Here is a 23,957-nt window from a genome sequence, read left to right on the forward strand (position 1 = left end):
ACGCAACGGAGGCACTTACTGATACACGCTCGGGCTTTCAGGTTAATTTATTATCAGTACCTGTTCTTTGGTACAGGTATCCGCTGGAAAATACAAGTATTTTCTCGATGGAAAGTCCTTTACAGCACGGAAAAGGCCTCGCTAACAGAATCCTCTACTGCGTCAGTGCAAGTGCTACCAGCAAAGATTCCTGCGATACCTGTGTTCATCGGTATCTTCATTTTGTTGTAACTCATCTTCCTCAGCTGTAATTCAGTGTATTTGAAGAGACTTCAAGGTGTGCTGAACTGATTAAAACATTCAGTGCTCCCCAAAAGAAAGCAAGCTAAACATTCTTCCAGGTCTGATGCTATTAAAAGCCCATTTCTAAAGATGCACCCATGTTACAGCTCAAGCAGTTTACTCATTCAGTAAAAAGCACCATTCTCTAAGATCTATATTATATTACAGTCACCATCTTGGAAATGACTACTGAAGTTAAATGCGAGCACTAAAAAAACTTAAAAAAATACAAATCTCTTACTGTCAATCTTTAAGGATTTGTACAGAACATGTAAATAAGAAATCACTTTACTTATGTTAAAGTCATTTTGCAGTTCATTCAGCGCAACCAGGTAGTATTCAGTTGTGTCTGGTTCTTTATGCTTGTGTCCATTTTCAAAACTTCCCGAATCGCCATGGTAGCGTACGTAGATGGGGGAAGGGAGAACTCCATCTTTAGTGCCCTGAATTTACCATCTATCATAAGGTGTAAGAGAAGACACAAAGCAAGAAAAAGTTGTCAAGAGCTTATGCAATGCTTATTCTGGAAGCTGTCTAAACCGGACACAACCAATCCCCCAACCCATAGAGCAGAACAACCACCATCCTCACATTCCTATTTACAATCCACACTGAAATTTCATAAAACAACATCTTTATAACATAAGAGTTTTCTTTGTTTTAAAAGCAAACATTTGTTCTTTCAAAACTGAATTCCTAGCCTCTCTTCACTTTTCTGGAAAGCAGTGTAAAAACATTTTGTGACCAGAGTTAAGTATTTGAGTAATCTCTTGTGTTCAGGACAAATAATACAAGCTCAACTGTACAGACAATTTGTGGCTTAATTCCACCTTTGCTAGTTGCAGACATCCACTGCTCAGCATTTCCTTGATTTTACAGATGCCTATAAGAAAATGTAACAGTCAATACAGACTGCTAGAAGAATGGCTTGCACCCTTGGGAAATAAGGGCCCTTATTTAGACACATGGCTTTGGAGATCGTTAATGCCACTGCTTAACAGCCTAGTTAAATGAAAGCTCTTCCTTAAAAGAGCTTTCAATACATAGCAGTTGAAAGCAACAGCCAGATCAAACTACTGCTTTGCAAACTAGCAAAAATCAACTCACCTGTAGGGAGAACTGGTAATGGTTTTCCTTCCAGTTTATCCAAATCCGTAGTAAATAATGGGATTTTGGGATCATCATATGCAACAACCTCCCTTTATAATATACATAATGTTTATTATTATTATTAATTATTTAAGATAACATGTGGTATTTTATATAAATGTATATTTATTATAATAATACTGTTTATTATTATTCCAATTTGGCAGTTAAAACTGAAATGGAGTTGGCATTTATGGCACAATAACTAGTAAAGCTTTATGTAGAAGATGCCTCTGTCTGATGAAGACTATAAAAAAAAAATAAATTAGTGAGAAGTTTCTTTGCATAACTCATCTGTTTTTCCTTGTGGGCTGTCAGGATTTCCAACTATACAAGAAGGTAAGAATGGTGTCAACACTATGAGAACTTAAGAGAACTTAAGAGAAGTGAAGCCTTTAAATAGTCATCTACACCTAGAAAGGGCTTAAAGATATTCTGCCATTCATTTAACAGAAATTCCATATGCATGGAATTTTTCCATATGTCCCTATTCCATATGTAACGACGAGGCTCAAAAAATAACTGGGAAGTAGATAAGCTTTATTTTAATTAGCACTGATGTTTCAAGTGTATAAACATTTGTATTGATCTCCCTCCTAAACCCTCTATATTTTTTCTATGCATCTGTGATCAAGTCTTTCTACACATTTGTACCTGTTTAAAAGGTATTTATTCAGTTGCCATATGACAACTAGGTTTTATCTCTAACAACAGTGATTTAGTAAGTTTACTTGATTGATAGGTAATTGGAGACCAACTTTCTCATAGCAAGATTACAAAAAAACCCCCTGTTTGGAATATTATCTATCATCATTTCAACATAAACAACTATCTATGAAGTGTTCAAGCCCTTGCAAGGAGTGAACAACTAGACAGACATCTTGATATCTATCACAGAACCAGAGGACCAAGGAAGAAATAAGAGTATAGTTCAGCTTCAACTGCGTTAAAAACACAAGGGAAATGCAGAGATTCCTCCCTAGCTATGCTTCCTTTACACAGACATCCCAAGGAACAGCCTCATGGATTTCTGTACTTAGTCATCTCACATAAACTCTATGCTGTCAATTCAAGTGTAATTTCCTTTACCCTCCTACTCACCAACTGACATTCTGAGGTCGAATGATAATCTTTCTGTATGCTCCAGAAAGTGAGTAATCTCTGATCTTATGCCTCATGTTGTTGATATCAAGATTGTCAGCTATGAGCATTTCCTTGTAGGCCTCGCCAACTGCAAGAGAGGAAAGTATTTAATAGGACAGAGCATAGTGTGGCCAATTGAAACAGCCTGTTTTCATGGGTCATTCCTTCCCTTGCGTTTAGTAGTTTTCAGCATATATGGGATAAATGTTACACAGAAGTTTAAAATTACTGCAGATCTTATTCTCTACAATGTTTGCTTCTACACCCTGATTAGTAGAGGCAATAACCAAGAAAACATCTTATCAAATTGAAATTTCAGCTGAAAACAAAATTTACAAAATATTTTATTGACACTTTATTGCCATCTCACGCATGCTTTACAATAACCTAGACTTCAACAAGACTAATCTCAGGTATATGGGAAAAAAAGAAAAAAAACAAAAGGGCCAGACTACCTGTTACTCTCCCTTTGAAAAAGCAGCAGAGGGCACTGAGTTGACAATTTGACAACCAAATACAAGAGCAGTTCAACCCAATATTGAGGAAAACATATTGGGAGACTGGTTTGGCTAAACAGGGAACTAATGACTAACCTATAAGGATACATACAGTAGCTGAAAGCTAGATCCAGCTACAAAGAAGGAATATGCCAATGTTGTCCAGACACACTGGGATGGTGTTAGTAAAGCCAAAGCTCAGCTAGAGTTGAAATCAGCAACACACATCACGAGCAACATGAGTTAAGCTGCAACACAAGGAATGAAAGAAGACAACATGGAAAATGTTGTCCTGCTGCTAACAGGGGCAGCTGGTCTAGTGACAGACCTAAGGCTGATGGTCTCAGTGGTCCTTTTGCCTCAGCCTTGATCAGCAAGGTCTCCCAGGCCTCTCTTCCTAGAGGCAAGTTTAAAGAAAGAGAGGGACTACTGGTAGTGGGAGAAGGTGCACGCTGAGAGAACTGGCTCATGTCATGGCAAACCTTTTCTCTATTGTCTGTGAAAGATCATGGAGACCTGAGGATGTTGCACGCAACTGCAGAAAACCAGGTGTTGCACTGAGTTTCAGAAAGAGCAGGGAGGATGATCTAGGAAATTACTGACCAGTCAGACTCATTCTGGTCCCTGGGGAAAAATAATGGAGCTAATTCCCTTTGGGCACAAGTGTGGTTTTAACAAAGGGAGAAAAAGGAAGAAAAAAACAAAAAAACCCCAAAACACCGAACTTACTGCCTTCTATGATGAAATTACTACACCTGTGAATGAGGGGAGAGCAGTGACTGTTGCCTTTAAGCAAGGCTGTCAACATATTCCCATAGCATTCTTGTATCCAAGGTTAGAATGTTACAGTGGGTGGACTGCTGTGTGGGTAAGAACTGTCTGGCTCATCACGTCAAAAGATAGTCACTATGGGTTTAAGCTCTACCTAGAAGCAGAATTCCTCAAGGAACTGGAATATGTCCTGTTAAACACTGTTATCAGCATATGTGGAGAGGAGCTGGAATTCACCCCAACAAGTCCGTGGATAAAGCCAAGCTGGGATGGCATTTGATACATGCAAGGACAGGACTGCCCTTCAGAGGGACCTAGGCGTGCTAGAGGAATGGGCCAGGAGGAACCTCACGAAATTCAGTGAGGACTGAGTCTGATTAACTCCTTGCAGTGGTATAGGCTAGGGAGCAACTCTGCTGACAGTCATCAGGGATTCCCAGTGGGAAGGAGACTAAAGAGAGCGACGTGGCAGCAACAAAAGGCTGACAGTAATGTGTCAGAGATCTGAAATAGTATACTGTTTTAATGGTCACCAAGGTTGTATATATCTTATCTTCCTTTAAAGAACAATCTTAAAATACACTTACAATTTCCGAGTAAATATATCAGTTAACAGTCAGACTTACTTTTATGCTTCGGATAAATAACATCAAATCCAGGCAATGGCATCACTACATCGTGGATAGTGTAGTTATCAACATCTCCTTCTTCAATATGAACAGCTGTGGCTACAGGCAGGACAGAAAAATGATGAGTTACCAGTATGGATGTCTGTGACAGTTAACATTAGCTAAATTTAAAACAAACCTTTTGATTGAAATAAACGTACTATGAGAGGGATAACAACCATCTTTTATCTCCACTTAATAGACAACATTTCCAAGAAAAGAAGTAACAGCCTTCAAGGCTGTCACAGTTACTGGCAGAATCACAGCCTGGCTTCCAGTGACTTAAAGCTGAATGAAGCAAGGACTGCTAGAGGAACAGACCCCTTATAGGCATCAGGCATACATAAAGGAGAAATACTGTGCGAAGTGCCAGAGCAAATCCAAGTGAAGAAAGTTTTAACTGAGTGGAGCTTCTGCTTTACAAAGATACTAATGCAATCAAAAGCTTTTACGGCTAAAACATTCATAACATCCTTTCATAGTTCTTCATATCTTAACTAGGTTTGAGGTCATTCTTGAGAATAATCAGTCCTCCATAGTCTCTCTTCCCTGTCCAGTTATTTGGAAAAATGAGAAAACCAACAGCTCATGGAAGTGCAATACCTAACTTCCAATTCCTTGTAAAATTTGACTAAAAAAGGCCAACAAATTCAGATATCACTGGGCCAAAATGGGAGAGAGAGAAATTATGTAAGCTGTATCAGACAAACAGCTATGTGCCTCGTTTTTGTAGGAATTTGAACTACACAGCATCACCGGCTTTATCTGATTTTACCTCCTTTAAGTATGAGATCTCCTGGTACAGCTCTAAGCCCATATTCTTCTATTCTCTTGCTCACCATATTATTCCACACATAACTCTGGTAGCTATGAATATACATTAAACGATTATTTCTTGGTATCTAGAAGTAAAGAAAAAAAAGCGAAACACTAGAAAGATGTATTTTTAAGTTTTTTCTCATGATCATAACCAAAAAGGTATATATTTGAAATGTTACCTAATCCAGCAACAAGACTAACACAATTTCTTGGTATACAGATTTGATTTTTGTTCATTATTTGGGAAAAGCGTATGTGAAGAAATAATGCTTTTATACGTTTGAAATCTGTACAAAAAAGAATTGTGCTTAAATTTAGAAAAAAAACCACACTTTTTTTTAATTATTCAACAGCTGATCAAACACATGGGGCTATTTCAAAACACTGAATTCATACTCAGCCTCCTGAAATCTTAAGTGAACTTTACAGCTGTGAAAGCCCAGTGTTATTCTAATTACCTTCTTCATAAACAAGAAATTATTCCTTGTCTTCTACAATGGACCCAGTAGTTTGCTGGTGATGGGGTATTTTCTCCAAAGACTTGATCTTGATTACAGCACTTGAAAATGACAAGTGAATCCATCACCTCTACACCAGATCGACTCATTAGCCCAGAATCAGGTTGATTTATACTTTTAAAGCAACAGAAAAATACTGAAACTGAACTTTTGCACAGTTCTCAGATCCATACTATATATTTACTAAGTATAAGGTTACTAAGTATAACTGTATTGCTTCCAACATACTAGGAAGATTGTTGGATATGTTGGAAAGCTTATTATGCATACATTAATTACAGATGTCATCAGTTACCATGCAGCAGTACTGCAAACAAAAAGGCAGGATTTTAAACTTCACTTTGCATGCATCAAGCATCTACAAGTCTATTTCAAATTCATCATGATACCATCAAAAGAATGTTTATTCAAGTAAATACCCCCCAGCACTTTTACACTCACTATGCCAAATGCAGAGATTATGTTCTTCATTCCATACTTTAAGAGTCCACGTAGAAGCTGCCCTTCCACGCACCTTTTTACGGGTAGTTTCTTGAGGGCAGCTGCTGGATCTTTAGTCTTTGCCCATTCCTCCCTGCATTTTACTAAGTATCCCTTTTCAGCTAGAATGAGAATGTAAAATAAAAATATTTTAACTACACACCAAAAAAGCATCCACCTCACCTTTTGTTAAAACAGTTGAAAAATTAAAGTTTCAGTCACAGTAATTACAGAAATGAACAGAACCATAGAACACTTGAGGTTGGAAGGCTTCACATGGAGTCTGAGCAGACTCTGTAAGTATTCAGGTCCCTTTTCACCACCACTGCAAGAAACTGCACAGCAAGGAAAGATAAGCAAAAAGGCAAAGTCTGAAGATTGCTTCTCCATTGCTAAACTGCAATTTAGCAGGTGCAAAGCTGTCCTCACAAATGTCTTTTCAAATTAAAGAATCAAAATCTAAAAGCGTTTTTCCTGAATATACAATTCTTGGAGGAGAAGAGGCAGAAACACTTGATGTATAATTTTTCAGTCCTTACCTCCTGGTCGTGGTTTTAATATCAAATCCATTACTTCATTCCAATTGTTCTGTAGAATAGCTCTAAGATTCAAACAGGAAAATGTATTAAGATCTAACTAAATATATTTTAAGGGGATTTACCAACTTATCAAAAAAATAAGTATTAGTGTTTAGACTTATGCAATATTAAAAGTAGTGCTCTTATGTAAGATAACTGCTGAAGCATATTCAGAAACCAGATCTTTCTTGAATCTAAAATTAAAACTGGTATGTGCAATATGCCAGAAAAACGTTCCCCAAAATACATTAAGTTACACAGGGATAGGGATAAGAATAAAATTTTAAAAAAATAGAAAAGGAGGGGAATGAAAGCAACACATACCTGCCAATTTGATAAGTAGGAACAGCTGTGGTTCCAAATCTTTGCATTCCATAGTAATTAATAAATCCAATTTCCCTGAGAGAGTGCATTGCTTGCTCTATCTGGTCATCAGTTCCTGTTATGTTTCTAGTATTAAAAAAAAAGTTAAAGACAGATTATTAAGAGCTTATGCTATTTTGTGATGCTCATAATACTAAAGCTTAACATCAATATTATATAGCATGTATCAAATTCAACAAACTCCTGCCAACAGGATTTCTGTTTTGTAACCCAAGTTGCACTGATCTCTTACCTATTTAAAGAAAAAAAAAATTCTAACTGAACTGTCTTAAAACATACTAACATACTACCTGAGAACAACAGTGAAATGGTTCCCTTGCAATTCTCCTAATTTCAGTGGATGGTTCTTGTAACTGAAATTTCCTAATTTGAAGTTCATCAAACATTTATTCAAATGAGCAAGTCTTTGTGCAGTGATTCTGAAAAGAAACAGAAAACAGTGACCAACCTATGCTTAGAAAAGCAGATAAATACAGAAATGCTAGTGTTACAAAACAAAAAGCAGCAAGCCCCATTTCCCCAATTTTCTACTGCTGCCTTTTAAAAATATTTTAATGTAATAGCTGAAAGAAAATACCAGGTAATTCTTAAGGCTACTCATACAAGAGAAAATAGCACTGTCTTTTCACATCTATGTTACAACATGAACTCCAAAAAAAGTATGTTGCAATATCGATGCATAGTGTACCCCACAAGCTGAACTCTGCTTTATCTGATTAACTGTTCCATGAATGCTGTTAGTGCAGTATCAGCTCCAGTTACCTAAGTCATCAACACAGAGTTAAGTAAAATTAGCCACTGTGTACACTTAATGCAGATGAAGGAACATGGAATCCAATCTGTCACTGATATCCGTTGTTTTTGTTGCTAGTATTTTTGGAAGCATATCCTGTTCTTTGCATCACTGAGCTGCTCTTGGACTCTTCTGCTAAAATTTATACCAGTATAGAGGAGTTTATGAACTAGCATGGTCAGCATACTAAGCTCAGAGGGGGCTGATTAGCTGGCAATGTCTCCTGTCCTGTTCAGGAGAGTCAGGTGCTGTGGCATTACTGAACAGACACCACACATCAATACACTCCCTCCAGTCCACGCTTGCTCCACACTGGAGCTCTTGGGCACAATATTTAAAGTGATCACGTTAAAAAGTAAACAGAACAGCACCTGAGATGGCTACACCACAGGTTTGGTTATCTGTCATCACTTTGCAAACAACAAAGAATCAGGGGCTTCTCACGATTCACAGATCAGCATCTCCTTTTACGTGTGCAAATATACGCATGTCCAAAACACCAGGAGGAAATATATCAACAATTAAATAGTGGATTCCCTTCTTTTAACAAGGATTTGATCAAACTTCTGGCTCTCAAACCATGGAATTCCTCACTTGAATGTGGTTTTCAAAAAGTTGTAAATAGTAGTGCAGGCAGAATATTCCAACTTGCTAAACTGATATTGTAATATATGACTGGCAGACATCTGTCATTCTCAGTTATGGATGTAACGCTTACTTAAAGTGTCCAGAAACCATATAATTATCTTGGAATATGACAACATAAATTTTATTTTCTCTTAGTAGGTGACTTAAGGGAACAGGTTTAGACAGGAAAAATTCCTCCTAATTTTTTGCCCTTCTGGCTACTCACAGATGAGCAAAGGCAGTGGTTTAGCCTTCTCTGGAGCTGTTCAGAGAGTTCAGTGAGAAAGAAAATAGGATTCCAGCTGGAGAAAGGGGGAAACAAAAGTCAGGAAAGAAATGGGACATAATTTTCACCATGTCATTCTGCTTTTCTGCTGTTGCATGGGATCCATGCAGCATCAGAGCACGTAGGAATGTGTCCCACTGCTTCAGCAAATACACATATCCAGCCTATGACTCAGAAAATACTGATGATCACCATGGAACAAAAAAGAATTATGGCATCTTCATTAATACCTGTGCTTTACAAGATCAGGACCCGAATCTGCCATTTGTTCACTGAGTCTTTAAGGTATTTAGCAAGATATCCAAGCTGTCACAGCAGCAGTGCACATACTCCAGAGTATACTTTTACTTACCTGAGAACAGCGATCTCTTGAACAGTTATAGCCCTTTTATCTTTAGTTCCCATGTAGGAAAATATGTTTGGCTTCACTCTTAAAAGCAACAGTAACAGATATTATGTATATTAAAACAGCAACAGATCAAACATAATTTTTAGCATAATTACCTAGAATTATTAATCTTCTATAATAAAAATATACCTACATTCCCCAGAACTAGGCTACAATTTGACAGATGTGTGACATTTTCTAGTCTCATCTATGAGTACATAAAACAAAGGGAAACTTCTGTTTTAATTATATGTAGACAAATTCACTTTTACCACAACAGTGCTTTCAAAATATGAGCTTTGAAGTACTTCTTTATATACATTCACTTGATGTAAAATGCACAGCCACCACTAACTTCACTAAAAAAAAATTCATGTCCACTTCTTCCCTAAACTTCTAACAACATCTCTGTTTGAATGCTATGCCTGCACATTATGTGAGAGTATGAGAAGTTAATTTAAAATTTGATCCATTTATTTCCTTGAGAGGAAAATTTCTTTTTCACTTTGGACTTTATAGCCTGTGTTACACAAGGAGTACTTCCAGTTATTCCAGCTACGGGCACAAGGGGGTAGCAGGATTGCCATTACATACAGTTTTTCACCTAACTATGCTCCTGCCATTCTGTTCTCAAATACAAATACTAAGTAGCATAACAGTTATAATCTAGATTGCAAATATTTATTTTTGGGCAGGAAGAGGCCAAGGGAAATGGAGAAGTGGAGAAGTTTCCCTACCAGTAGATCACTGAACTGACCCAATTTTAAAATTGCCCTTCCTCTGCAATTCACTGTGTTCATGTCACGCCTTGGCCAATCTTTTTGTTTCTGCACTTGATGGGGTGAAAGGAACTAAGCCTGTGTTGCCATGGAGAAATTAATACACAGAACAACAGTTTATCAAGTGTAACTGCTTAGGAACTGATCAGCATATTATCACAACAATATCTAACAGGTTCATAACATACTTGCATATATTCACAAACTGGAAAAAAACTGGCTTGTAATTCAGGTTACACATATTAAGGTTTTGAGCTGCCAAGCCTCTCTCAGATCAGCCAACGTCAATTGTGGGCTTTTTCCACTGAAGCAGTCGAGTAGTCTTTTAAAATTCTTAGGCTCACTTTGTTCCATTCTCACCTCCCTACAAAACCTTTCAGTTTCAAATTTGACATTCTAAAATAACTTTTTATTTTAAACACTGTCTACAAATTAGGCAATAGCAATCACTTGTGTTGCTCTTACATAATTCTGAAGCATAACATTTACAGTAACATCAAATATACAGGGCTGCCAGACTGGCATAAACATCAGCCTTACCTTAAAAATTTGGATAGGACATTAATGGCATCCATAGTGTCCTTGTTCTCCTTGTACAGTACAAAATGGCAGTAGCTTCCCCTAGATTTTGGCCAAGAGTGTTTTCTTGGATCTTTAAAAGCAAAAAGGTTAGTGTCATTTTTTAAAAAAAATAATTAATATATTTGCCATTGCAGCTGCATTTCAAACAAATATGCAAGAACCAATTTCTGCTAATTTCCATCTGCTTTAAAAAAAAAATGAAGAGTTAATTACTGACAGCAAAAGCTGTAAAGCACAATGAAAAATACCTCCCCTTCCAGTGGGCTGTAAACTTCTCTTTAATCAGTTCTGCCACCTAGAAAATCTTGAATGAAATAGCAACACTTCCTTTGTCATGAAATTATCTAAAAATATACCCTAGTCATTTAACTGCCATATCACCTGATTAAATTTCTTAAAAACATTATCATTACACTGATTTTCAGCAGTAGCAGCCACTCCATATTTCATCTAGTGCCTTCTATAATAGTTGAGGACCATTGGAAGCCTGTTTGTAGAAAGACTACAATTATTATTTATAGTATGGACATATTCTTTATTTCTGTAGGATTTTTTCTGTGCGTCATGCAAAAGCATGAATGGTATCTCTACAAAAGCCTAAACAAGTACACTCAAAAGATTACTGTAAGGTGATTTTTTTTTCCTTAATCCTATGGGAGAGAGATATCTGGCAAAAGAGAGACACTAACAAGGCTGATACTGTGCCGTGCCTAGAGAAGGCCGGAGGGTGAGATAACTTCAGCTCCCACAGACTAACAACTGATGTACAATTCTGTGCAATCATTTGGCACTTTCCAGAGAAGAAAACTGTCAATGATTTGTCAAGCTTTTGTTGCACATAAAAGCCTCCAGAGATAAAACTTTCTTTTATAATAACTCACCGTTAATGGCATTACTGGGAAGGGGGACTGATTCTACACAGGTTTAGCAACCAGTTTTGAGGTGCTTTATCAATTCTTTGCTTTATAAGAACAAACTAAGAATCTGTTTTGTTTTAAATAGGAAGTCCCTTATCTCTTGGCAACCACAAAGCAGACTTTCCTGGTTTTGTACAAAAAGGTTACAAGCATCTTTCAAAACAGCAAAATCTAACTAAAAAAGCAAGCCCTATTTCAATATATAAACACCAATGCAGGAAGGAACTTCTTGAGAAATTTTGCTCTTTTTGTTCACATTAGTTTGATAAAGCCCAGATATCCCCCCCAGACAGTAAATATGTTTAATTCGTCCTTTTTTTTTTTTTTTTGAGAAGCTGGCATCCATACACACACTTCTGCAAAAATAATTTTGGATGCTACAGTGTAAAATGCTATTCGTAGAGTTTTCAATCAGTTAGAATTGCTGCACCACTTGCCTTGCACCATCAGTTTCTAAGCAAAACCCTCTTCCCACAGAGTTTCCTAGGTCCTAAACGGAGCAGTATGGTCCAAAGCCTGTTAAGAGACCTCACACCTCTGCTGGTCTCCCCTTCTGAGCCACCACTGCTCTTAAACACTATCAATGAAACCTGCAGTCAGCAGGAAGAGAAACATCCTCCTCCACGAAGCTCTTGGCAATTAGAAGGAAAGAGGGGAAAGACTGAGCTCAATTCACAAGGAAAGCCTTCTCCAGCTGGAATCCTTCTTTAAATTGAACTAATTCATCATCACACAGTCATTTCAACACACTTAAAAAAGTGAGCCCTAATCTGGTCTAGACTACAAGGATTCTATAGATACTATGCATATCAATGGGCTCCTCATGCTTTGGCATCACACCCATGTGCCTATCCAACAGAGGGTGCAGCTACAGTCCTGATATTTAACCATTCCTCACCCAATACTTCAAAGTATTCAACTGGGTAGATGGACCAATAGGACAGTTTGCAGTCCTTATTGCTGTGTTTCAGTCATGTTACATTTTTGACAGTAAAACTATTTTTCCAAGCCCTTTTTCCAAACGTTTTGCTGAAACTTGAGGGCTGGAAGCTCATTTTTAATATCAGGATGTATGTTATATACTTTTAAAGTTGCATAAAGACAGATAGTAGTGTCTGAAATATAGGCTGAAGGGCAAAGGCCTGGCTTACTGAAATCTATGGAAAATTCACCACAGTTGTCAAACAGTACTGTCAAAATTGGTAATTCACATCCCTTATTACTGGCAGACTTCCTCTGCACCAAATGACTACTGCCTATACTGCACCACGAAAAAGAAGTAGAACAAGCCCAATGCTTGGCTGTTTCAGAGAATTTTAAGCATTATTTTTGTGTAGGAATTTTTAAGGAATTGTTACTATTTTGGCCAGTCCTGTTGCTATTTAGGAGGTCATAATGGTTGGCATTTCATTTTTGTTAGCATGAAATGTCAACATCTCTTACCTGTTGCAGTTCTGACCTCTGTCCCAATGCAGAGCATAAAGAGCACAAAAGAGTAGCATTTAATTTTTAGACTGTCAAAGTGTTTTTAGAGGTGAACATGCAGGTTTATGGTTATGGGATTATTTATGTTTCAGGGAGCATCCAATAGTTAGGTGGTGGATGACAGCAATTTAGACAGTTATGCAATGGAATCGTGCAGAGGGAAACAGTGAACATATGGAAAGCTTCAATCGGAGATGCAACAAACTTAATTTGTGGACAACGATGAAACAACAGTTTACTGACAACTTAGTAAGACAGTAACTAAGTATTTTGGGTGTACACTTACTACAGACACCAAGCAGCTTCTGATTTTACATTTTAGGAAGCATGTTTGGGAACCTTTTACATTAGCAACAAAAGTAATCAGATATTTCAGCTAATATTCGAAAATTCTACACTTCTGAAATATTTCTTGCCTGGGGAGCCCACTCAGGACTAAGACATATTTGTGGCTACGTAAACACAAAAGATAAATATAATCCTGGCTAAAAAGAACTTGCACTCTTCAATCTTACATCCGTAAACATTTACACACACTCACTGAAACTGCACACATCTCCACCAACATGCACAGGTGTCTGAAGCATCCACAGCTCAGGAATCCAGGTTTAGATAGATGATGCTTCTCTGCATCACAAGATGGTGCTCCAAATAGTGTTTTAATCCTAGAGACACGCCACTACATTCTTTTCAGCATATTTCAAATACTTGAATTCTTTCATACAGTATCTCTTAAATCAGACTGGTCAGCTTAACACCAAACACTTGACTGTAACAATGGTTAAAGAACAGGAGCAGCAGAAGGAAATGGTGGAGGTAAAACCATTACAAATCAACAGAGAACAAAACTGGCTTAGGAGAATTTTGTGCTGGTAAGTATCCATACTCCATGCACAAAGCATGCAAACATACACATTTTCTAAACACAGTTAAATAAGAGATAAACACATTATAATTGGACCCATAAAAGTACAACATTCCTATAGTTGCACAGAACAAGCCTTAAAAAAAATAACTAAATTGAATATGAAGATGATTTTGTTTCCAATTTTAAACTTTTCTATCTCCTTATCCTTTCTCCTTCATCTTTAAAATCAAAGGATTAGGTTTACATACTGTCATTTGTAGTAGGTCGAAATGACACAGGAAAGCAACCGATTTAAATCAAACTTTATCTACATGCAGAATGGTGCACATTTAACAAAAGGTATTAATCCTCTAAACTTACAACAACAATTTAGTAGTAACATTAAAAAATGTAGAACACATTAATTTATCCCCAGTAACCAAAACAGTATTTGCAAGATTAAGGTGGATAGTACTTAATTTTGAAAATCCTTCATTACTTTGACTATTCCAAAAGAGTAAATGTGATTTATAACTAATAAAGACGTATTTCTGCAAATATAATTAGCCTTGGAAACAGAAGTAGTCTTAGAGATCATGGTAAATATACTACATTTATATAAAACCATAACTTTGGGAAAACAAATAGGTGCTTGTCTCTATTCAAGTCATTGAAAATTTTGTCATGAATTTTCAAGACGGTCAAGATTACACCAACTGTCAGTGTAATGTACACATTCCAACTACAACCTCATACTCCCACTGCAAACTTACACATCCAGGTAAGTTCATGAAAGCTAAGTTCAAAAAATACTGAAAATAAAGGCCATTTCGCCTATTCCCATTGAAATAGCAGGAGATGTTCTCAATTCTGACATGGTTGTACTGGATTAATTATTTGGAAAGAAAAACAAGTAGAAATTTAAATTTGAAACATTTCTTGTGTTCCTAGTCATTTTAGATGCACAGCATCAGTTGCAACAAGGAAAAAGGAAAGCCAGACTACATTAGAAGGTATGCTCCACTTGAAGTACTTACTAACAATTCTTATTTTCAGGATAATTTTAGCATTTACTTTACCCAACTGCTGTGATACTGAAACTCACTTGCCAGGGCTTTTTTCCCAGCAGCATGATAAGCAATAATGTATTTCTTTCCATCTCTATCTTCTGTTTTAGTCTCCAGTCCTGGAAACAAGGACTTCACAGCCTGGTGGATGACTGTTCTTTTTTCTTTGGTGTCTTCAATTACCTGTGTTAACACACATAGATGCAGAAACCAAATAAATTAATACAAAAGGGGAGGGATTCTCTTGGAGTTAAATTCTGCATGCTTAAAGAAAACCTACCAAATAACAATAAATACTGAATAGGTATACTTCTAAAAGTCTGGCCTACTTAAAATTAGTTTGAAAAATAATAAATAACTCTGTTGCAAACTTCAGTCTCAACACTCACAAAAGCAAACTCTCAAGATTTATTCCTGTCTTCTGCACTTAATAAAATTCCCTCTTCTAAAGAAAACTCTGGCAAAACAAATTTTTTCTAAATGCTTTAAAAGAAAAAAAATTAGCTAGATAAGATTATTTGCTGTGTGAATGCTTATTTGAAACTACCAGATCTAATCCGACTCATCTTTGTGTCCCAAATTTAGCTCAACAGTTATTCTTCAAGTACATGGAATATTTGGATGTTTAAAAATACTAAGGTTTTAATTTCATTTTGTACCTTCTTATCTTTCTTGTTACAGAAGACCATATTTATCTTCTTTTCTATTAAATCACTAAAGACTGACCTTGAAAACAGTGTTTCATCAGCATGGATGTTTTATTTAAATCTTGTTACTCTATAAAACAATACTAGACAGAAAACCAAAATATTGCAAGCAGGAATTAAAACCTGCATTTAAGTTCTGTGTTCAATACCATCAAAATGACAACTCAAATGCATGAATTTGAGTACATCTGTAAGACTTTACAGAATTAAACTCTAAACTGGAAACAGTTTGGTATTGCCTCCTGCATCCTGTTCAAATTGCTCTTACAGATTACATGCACTAGAAAGCACGTACCTTCCACTCACTCCCTCTCTCATACTCCTTCTGCCCTCATCCCCAAACTTCATATAATTTATTAATTTTACCTCTATGGCAACACTAGTTTCCTTATTCTTAAAAAGTTGGAGCTCCTCTAAACGCTGCTTGTCTTCATCTGACAAAACTGTAAATGTTTCTTCTGATGGGTCCTAATGCATATTCAGGAGGAAAAAAAACAAACATCCAATAACCCTCATAGAACAACTTTCTGTATTTTAATGTTCTTGCTCAAGGAGCTTTAAGAGGCATAACCATTACCAAATCTTTACCTCAAAATTTACCTCATCATCCACTGGAACAGAAAAGTCATCTAAATGGCTCACACGTCCATCTTTGCCTATTTCATGGACAACAAAGTCCGAGTATCTGATAGGAAGAAACATGCATTACATTTGTAATAAAAATAAAAAATCCCACATCACAAGAAGTCCTTTCTCAAGAAGCAGTTTGTTAGCTGAATTCACTGAAGAATTCTGAATTCACATAAAAGAAACCTAAACCATGGGAAAGCTGTACCTATTCCGGGAAAGCTGTACCTATTCCCAGCCCTCAGATGGATACCATGAGAACACACATCTAAACACAGCAGACTTCTTTGCAGACCACCAAACACCTGCTGTAGTTATTCTGAGTCATTTTCTCACTAGCTTGCAGAGATTGGTAATGCATATCCTCAATCCCAGTCATTATTGACAATTAAGACTCTACTGCATTGCCACAGTGTGAACATGAATGCATTAACTCCATTCCTTCAAATAACCTGCAGGATAAAGTGCCACTTTTTAGCCACCCTAAGGAAGGCAGGACAAATTCAGCTTTGTTCATATATTCAGTTATAGATATCATTCAAATAAAGGTAGTCTGCATTCTCTATGACAGCAACAAAGAATTGGACATTTCTGATCGAGTCATTTATGTTCTGTAATAGAAACATGATTTTTAAGTAGCATTTGCTTGCAATGGAAAAAAGAAAAAGAAAACAATTCTTATTCTATGAATGTTAAAAGATGAAAGAAACTTCACCATGGGAATGTTTCTACCGTACCTTCCCCAAGCCCCCGTTTGCCATCCCTCTGTGCGGCTGTACATCATACTGGTAGAATTCTTTCCTGAGGAGTGTTATGTGTCCTCTCTCTTACTCTCTGTAGCTGTCTAGACATACTAGTGACTAGAACCATAAAAATGCCAGGACTGATTTAATAATAGGTGTTATAAACTAGGATCAAAAAATAACCACAAGCCCACGAATTTTCTACCATCCAGCTAGCTACCTTTGGCCAATCAAAATTGGCAGATTTCCCAGAAGAAGATTCAGCATAGACTGTGTTTCCTAGTGAAGGATTATGCTAGCTGCTTAATGCTCTATACATAAAGATTAAATATGTACATAATATGTACATATCATTTTATTATGTAAAATGATCTATATATTAAGCCAGTATTTAAAAACGAGGACTTTTCAGTGTGTAAACAAAGCATCCTTAAATGCTTTGCTAAGGTCAGGAAACAATGATTCCCACTTCAGTGAGTTTTTGTATTTGCATTCTGTTTTATTCAAAGATGTTCTTTAATTTAAAAAACCTAGAAGCTTCATAAAGAAAAAAGCTACTAAAACCCAAATATTTCACTAAATATATAATGTGTATATATAACAACTTCTGCACCGTGAATTACAGAATTCCCTTTTTTTGTTTTGCAAATGACATTAGAACTGATCAGATAATAATTTAAAACCTAATGGACCATTTGGTAAAAAATTTGTTTAAAGACATTAGCACAAAATAGTCAGGGCAAAGCAAAGAAGAACCAAAGAGGGATGGATTCAATGCTGTTCTCCGGTGCATCTAGTATCAGCAGTGAGGAGTGGTACAAAAGGTGGGTGTACTGCATAAGCTTTTATGTATGCTGTATGCTGCATGCTACTGCCAGAGCACAAGGCAAACAGCAAAGGTCAGTGTAATCATGTATTTCTACTCATGAACAGCTTCCTTCTTCAGAGCTCCATTTGACAGGAAAATAAACAAAAACAACCCACAATCTAGAAAAGTCCCAAATTAAACCTTTCTTTCAGTTGCAGCACTAGAGAAAAAGTAATGAACCTCCCTAGTGGCCACACATAATCCATTTGCATCCTGCGAATCAGAAAAGGAAAATGGAGAACTACAACTGCATTACACAAGGAATTAACACAAATAATAAGACAAAAAGTTACCTCTCTTTTAAGATTCCAGAAAACCCTTTATGAGAGCTAACAAATTTAGTTATGCCAACATCGCTTTCTGTCAGTCCATGCTTCATCATGTCTGCAAAGCTCTCTGGATCTCCATCTTCATCACTGTCCTCTAGTTCTTCTTCTTCCTGCTCCTCACTTTCCTCATTGGGAATTATTTCATTTTTCATGTCCTCAGGTGGTTCTGTTACAGTCTCAATACTCTGCCCAGAGTCATTCCCTGTCTTAGACTTCTCCAAGATCTTCTGTCTTTTGATTTCATCTGCATTAGCCACATCATCCTCAGAGTGAGGACGTTTCAAGGATACACTATTCATTTCTACAGTTTCCATGTTTAAGGCACAGTGTGGGATAGAAAGCCCTGAGGAGGAAGAAGAATGGTTTATTTCTTGTCTGCTTAAGAGCAGTATCAATACACAGCCTCTTCACTCCAAGGACTCTGCCCCCTGCAATGGTTCAGAAAAACTACATAACTTTCTGCATTTTTAAGTTAAACATCAAGTAAATATTCTGAACAGCTAGAAGCAATATGTACTTGGGAAGAGAGAAGGGAGATGTTATGGGGACTTAATACCCACCCAAGGCACCATGCATACTGGGCTACAGCAGAGCAGGATTCAGTACTGCACTGACCATTTACCACTGTCGTCACTCTTGCCAGCCCTTACCATAGCTGCATCCAGTCCTGTGCACACACAGGCTGTGCTGTCAACAGCAATGTAGTGCCCAAGAAACATTTTGTTACCAAGCCTTCTGTTAAACATGACTATTCTCAATTATTCCCTTTTCTATCAAGATTCCAACTTCCAAGGATTGAGAGACGATGGCTTGATTCCCCTACATATGAAATCTCATCGCTTCCTTTTCTATGTCCTTCCAACACACACAATACCACAGGGAACTCAAGGTGGCAGCAATTCAGCCCAAAAGATAAGAAGAATGAGATACCAAAATCATTAAATGAGTGGGACAAACAAAACAACAAGGAAATGAAATGATCTCTAAGAAGAACATGACTACTCACGCTGGTGGAACAAAGTTCTGACTCTTCCCTGGCAGCTTGAGCTGCCACCTTTGTATCAGCAGAACTAGCACCTTCAGATCTGCAAAAGAGAGGAAAAGTAACTCTGAGAAAGTTTTAGTCAAAAAAAAAAATAGACTACAAAAACATGTATGAATGTGATCATGACAGAAACCAGCTGTCCCTGACCCAGGTATCAGCAGTTGCACACAGCTACTCAGATGGACTCGTTAATAACAAATACAATGGTGAAGTGTTACCAGCATAGTGACACAACACATTACTGCTATTTAGCAAGCTAGAGAAGGGAACTTTGGTTTTATTTCTATGTTTATGAAAGGAAGCCGGAGTTCCAACTAATTAGGCAAGGACAGGACCTTTCTTCCAGCATCGCCCAACTGGCACACCAGCTGTACTGGGGATAAAGTGCAGGATTTGGTAGCAGGGGAGGAGGCCATCAACTGCCCTGTGCTGATGTGCCAGTTCCAACCGGAGCCATAAACCCACCACTTGCCATCCTCCAACTCATCAGATGAACACACGGTGCCTCTGCTCCAGCTTATTTAAGAAAGGGAGAATCTGCCAGTGGCAGAAATGCAAAAGAAAGCACAGGAGGAGGTGCATGACAGTGCTAAAAAAGACACAGGGAAGCATAGGGAAGGGGACAACCACTGGGGCTGGAGATGCACTCTTGGAATGAGGCTCTACACACCAGAGCCAGGACATCCCTGACGGGACTGTGGCCTGTGGAGGTACTCAAACTGCGATAGGGACATGCCTGTGGAGAGGCCCTCATGGGAAGAAATGGGAAAGGAATGAGCAGTAGAAAGAAACCTCCATGTACCAACCCCAACCTCCGGCACTACCACTGCCTTGTGCAAGGTTCAGAGCTTAACCTGAGGGGTTAAGGAGTGAAGGGGAGGAAAGGAGTTCTCCCCAGGTGTTTGTTTAAGTGGTGGTTTTCTTTGTATCTCACTAGCCAATAGGTAATTAAAAGTTTATGTTAACAAGTAATAAATAAAATTAAATTTCCCATGTCAAGTCAGTTTTGTCCACAATAGCCAAGTTTCTCAATTAATAGGATTCAGCTGTTACTGAGAAATTAATCTAGGCACAAAGCAGTATTTCAGAGCTACATATATCATCCTGTATTATTTGTCCAGCCACTAGATAGCACATTCTATTTAATTTTCAGTGGTATGTTTTTAAAGGAAGACTCATTACTAACTTGATAATCAGCATGTGCTGGGTTGGTAACTAATTGTTACCAGTAAGCTGTTAGCCACTGCTGACTTCATGGCCTGGACTTTCCATTGTAGAGATCACAAACTTAGGGTAAGGAGAGAGGAGCAACTGTTTCAGAAACATCTGAAATGTTTTGCTCAAATAAACTGAAAATGGATGCTACACAAACAAATGAACAAAAGGGAAAGAGGGAGAAACTTATAAAAATAAGTGTATGTATTGCCTGACGAGTGACAAGACACACAGAGAAGAAAGCAGAACAATTAGCAAATCAGTGTACCTTCAAGCTGAAAGCACCAATTTTACTGTATCCACAAATAAAAACAAAAGTGCATGAAACCCTTCTTTAAAAGGAACAAAAAATAAAATCATAGCCAAGAGAAGCAATTCACCATCATTACCAGATTCTTCTCCTACGTACTGACATCTACAGAGCCCGGGTTATAAAGCACTGAAGTGGAAAAGGCTTCTAGATGGCTTGTGAATGTCTTCACATAGCGAACAAAACAGTGAAATCATTCAGCACAGTGAAATCCTCTGAGACACCTGCCAAAAGTGGTAACAAGAGAAATCTCATGTTTCTAAAAAAAAACTGTAATATCTAGTTATTGAATTGTACAAACTGTTAGATGAATTCAATGTTGGGCACAAATACTCCACATAACTGTCACATGCAGACTATTCTCACAGCAGAGCAATGACTCACATACTACCAAGTACTATCTTGTGCCAAACGGCGGCCATCATCTGGGATAATTTCTGCAGGATAATTATTTGAAGGAGCCAGTTGAAGTGAGCGGGGCACACACTGCCTCGCTTGTGCAGATCGCTGCTGAGAGGCGCCTATTATTTTCTGACAGCTGCTCAACTGCCTCGGTCCTTTTCCCAACAAACAGGTGTTTCCATAAAAGCCAGAATCTGCATAAACAGCAACTCCACAGCAATTTCAATGTTTTAGCACAGACTGAATTTACTACTACAAATAAGAGACTTGATTCTCCTCCCCAGTCGGGAATGGTGCGGTACCTGCCAGGCAGGCACGGCGGGCGGGAGGGACAGACTAAATAACAGAACCGGTGCACGCCAGCGCTGGGCACGGAGCTGGCTCCTCATGAGATGAGGCACGTGGGATTAAAAGGCGACCGGAGAGAGGGCGCGATGATGCAGCAGCAGCAGCGCCCGAAGGCCAACCCTCGGGGCGGGGGCAGGGGGCCGGGAGGGCAGCCGGAGCCCCGCGGGCCGGGCCGCAGCAGCGCTCGGGGCGCCGCGCCGGAAGAGCCGCTGCCAGCGCCGGGGCTGCCGGGGCAGGGCGGGGGCCGAGGCAGGAGCGAGCGCAGCCGCGGGGTCGCGGCACCGCGCGGCGCCCGCCCGGGGAAAGCCCGGTGCGAGCGGGGGCGAAGTTGCCCCGAGGCGGAGCCCCCCCGGCCGGGGGCGGGCAGGCGGCCCCGCCGCAGAACCCTGCGCGGCCGCGGCTGTCGGGGCAGAGCGCGGCTCCGCCCGCCGCCAGGCAGGAGCCGAGGAGGGGGAGCCACTTACCCGCACGCCGGCTCGGGAGGACGGGCCGGGCGTCAGGACGGCGGGGAGGGAGGGAGGGAGGGAAGGAAGAAGGGAGGGAGGCGGAGGCGGCGGGGACGAGCCCGCCCCAGCTCCGCGTGTGCGAAGGCGGCCCCAGCGTGTGCCCGCCCCGGCGCCCCACGGCGGTGCGCGCAGCCTGTGGGAAGGAGGTGGTACCTGCCGAGGGGCAGCTCGTGCCCGCGCCTCCGGCCCCAGCTTCCTGCGGAGCGTCTGGGGAAAGCAGACGGTAATTTACAGGAGAACTGCAACTCTGCAGAAAAAAAAGTTTGATTTCCAAAATGCGGCTATAGCCAAACGAGGGAGTCGTGTACACGAGATGGTGGCTTTCCTGAGCTCCCCTGGCATCCGAAACATACTGCGCTGATTGAGCGTTAGTCCCACGACGAGGGCATATTCGAGTACCATTTCAAAACCTACACGGTAGCTATGCAAATCACGCTACCATTTTAAAGCTAAATAAAACCAGGCCAGATTTGTGCTATGAGTCTTTTCTGACATAGTCAGAATGTCATCTTCTACCCTCCTTTCTATTTTAAGCAATTGTGCAAAGAATGTGTTTTCATTAACTTCAACACGTAGATTTGTCCTTATTTTTAAGACTCTTTGTGTCATGTTCTAATCCTAGCCTGCCTCAGACTTCCTCTTTACCAGGCTATTAACACCAGTATTTAGTGTCTCATGCTTCTCATTCTTTAGTTGTATTGTATTCACACTCTTCTTACGTGATGAGACTTACAACTGCTATGTCTATATGGGTAACTTATTTTCTCATCCCTTGTACTTACCTTCCTCCTTGGAGTAGAATAAGAAAGTAACACAATGGAGTGCTTTGGTTTGGATTTAAAAAATCCCAGGTACACATGCATTGGTCTATGAGTAGCTTATAAAAGACCCCCATCAAGGAAAAAAGGAAGGAGCAAAGATTTGTGACTCTCCTTAGTTCTGAGCAGAGATGGATCCATAGAGATTTATTTTATAAAGCACTATGGGATCAAAGCTTTATCTTTATAACAGAGCTTTAGTTTACACCCTGTCCACCCTTCACACTTGGAATTTAAATAACCCACTAGATACCAGTGAGGGTATCAGGAATGGGTTTAGTGCACTCCTGTGAACAGGTCAACAGTGGACTGGAAACAGCAGTAGACATTAGGGATAACAAGGCAGATTATGGCACTTCTGAAGACTGTGGCATCACTAAGGAAGTCAGAGCTTCCCTACTGTTGCCCAATTCCCAGGCTGTCGGGGTGGTAGGGGCAGCACAGAAAGAGCTATGTGTCATTTGAAGATTGCTGTCATTTGGCCTATTGCTATGGCTCTGGTATGTTGAAAAGTAATTCCTTCACTTCTTCCAGGCAAAGACATCTCACTCAAAATGTCTGGCTGGGGGAAACCTTCAGCAAGACTTGTACCATGCATCAGTCCAACTTGTTTTGTCAGGTAACTTTTTGCTTCTTCTATCTTGTGTGGGAGAACGTCCCTAAAATACCTATTTTTCCTCCTCCAAATTCCTGCATTCAGTACCTCCCTGTCTACAAAACCCTTGTCAGCAATTAAGTTGCTTGTATGTTACAGCTGTGCTTGGTATGATAATTACCCTTCTGTTAGTTCTCCCTGTTGACTATGTTCATCTATCATCCATTACCATCAGCTCAGATAGAATTTGGAGTGGTATGAAGTACCTCATACACTGAAGAACCAGCATTTTGAAGGATCTGCAGGTGCTACTACAAGGTAAATAGCTAATATAATCATTCCTCTGCATTACCTGAATTTTCTAATATATTCAACAAAGTTTAT

At 39.0% G+C, this 23,957-nt stretch overlaps 1 protein-coding gene across 5 annotated transcripts; it reads right to left on the reverse strand.

Annotated features, from left to right (window-relative positions):
* Positions 1-31: 31 nt before the first annotated feature.
* PUS7 (pseudouridine synthase 7) lies at positions 32-22,179 on the reverse strand. 5 transcript variants are annotated; one of them, XM_027679357.1, is made up of 19 exons: positions 22,119-22,179; positions 20,984-21,128; positions 19,341-19,419; positions 18,299-18,677; positions 16,368-16,452; positions 16,134-16,235; positions 15,099-15,243; positions 13,105-13,122; positions 10,703-10,814; positions 9,348-9,425; positions 7,580-7,708; positions 7,230-7,355; positions 6,867-6,928; positions 6,289-6,449; positions 5,286-5,412; positions 4,469-4,570; positions 2,533-2,662; positions 1,390-1,481; positions 32-738 (listed from the first exon to the last, which is right to left on the reverse strand). In XM_027679357.1, the coding sequence occupies exons 4-19, from the start codon at positions 18,646-18,648 to the stop codon at positions 602-604; spliced, it is 1,956 nt and encodes a 651-aa protein (XP_027535158.1). In that variant the 5' UTR covers positions 18,649-18,677; positions 19,341-19,419; positions 20,984-21,128; positions 22,119-22,179; the 3' UTR covers positions 32-601. The 5 variants fall into 5 exon arrangements, with proteins under 5 accessions (XP_027535158.1, XP_027535156.1, XP_027535157.1 ...); XM_027679355.1 differs by having other exon boundaries at positions 16,356-16,452; XM_027679356.1 differs by lacking the exon at positions 22,119-22,179 and adding an exon at positions 21,609-21,719 and having other exon boundaries at positions 16,356-16,452.
* Between the last annotated feature and the right edge of the window lie 1,778 nt (positions 22,180-23,957).

Source organism: Neopelma chrysocephalum, unplaced genomic scaffold (assembly GCF_003984885.1).
Source record: "Neopelma chrysocephalum unplaced genomic scaffold, ASM398488v2 Primary Assembly neopelma1_45, whole genome shotgun sequence".
NCBI lineage: Eukaryota > Metazoa > Chordata > Aves > Passeriformes > Pipridae > Neopelma > Neopelma chrysocephalum.

Coding starts and splice junctions, on each gene's coding strand:
- PUS7 (XM_027679355.1), bottom strand. CDS start 18,648: ATGGAAACTGTAGAAATGAATAGTGTATCCTTGAAACGTCCTCACTCT. Junction 6,450..6,866: donor ATTAAAACCACGACCAGGAG/GTAAGGACTGAA, acceptor TTCTCATTCTAG/CTGAAAAGGGATACTTAGTA. Junction 4,571..5,285: donor AGATCTCATACTTAAAGGAG/GTAAAATCAGAT, acceptor TCCTGCCTGTAG/CCACAGCTGTTCATATTGAA.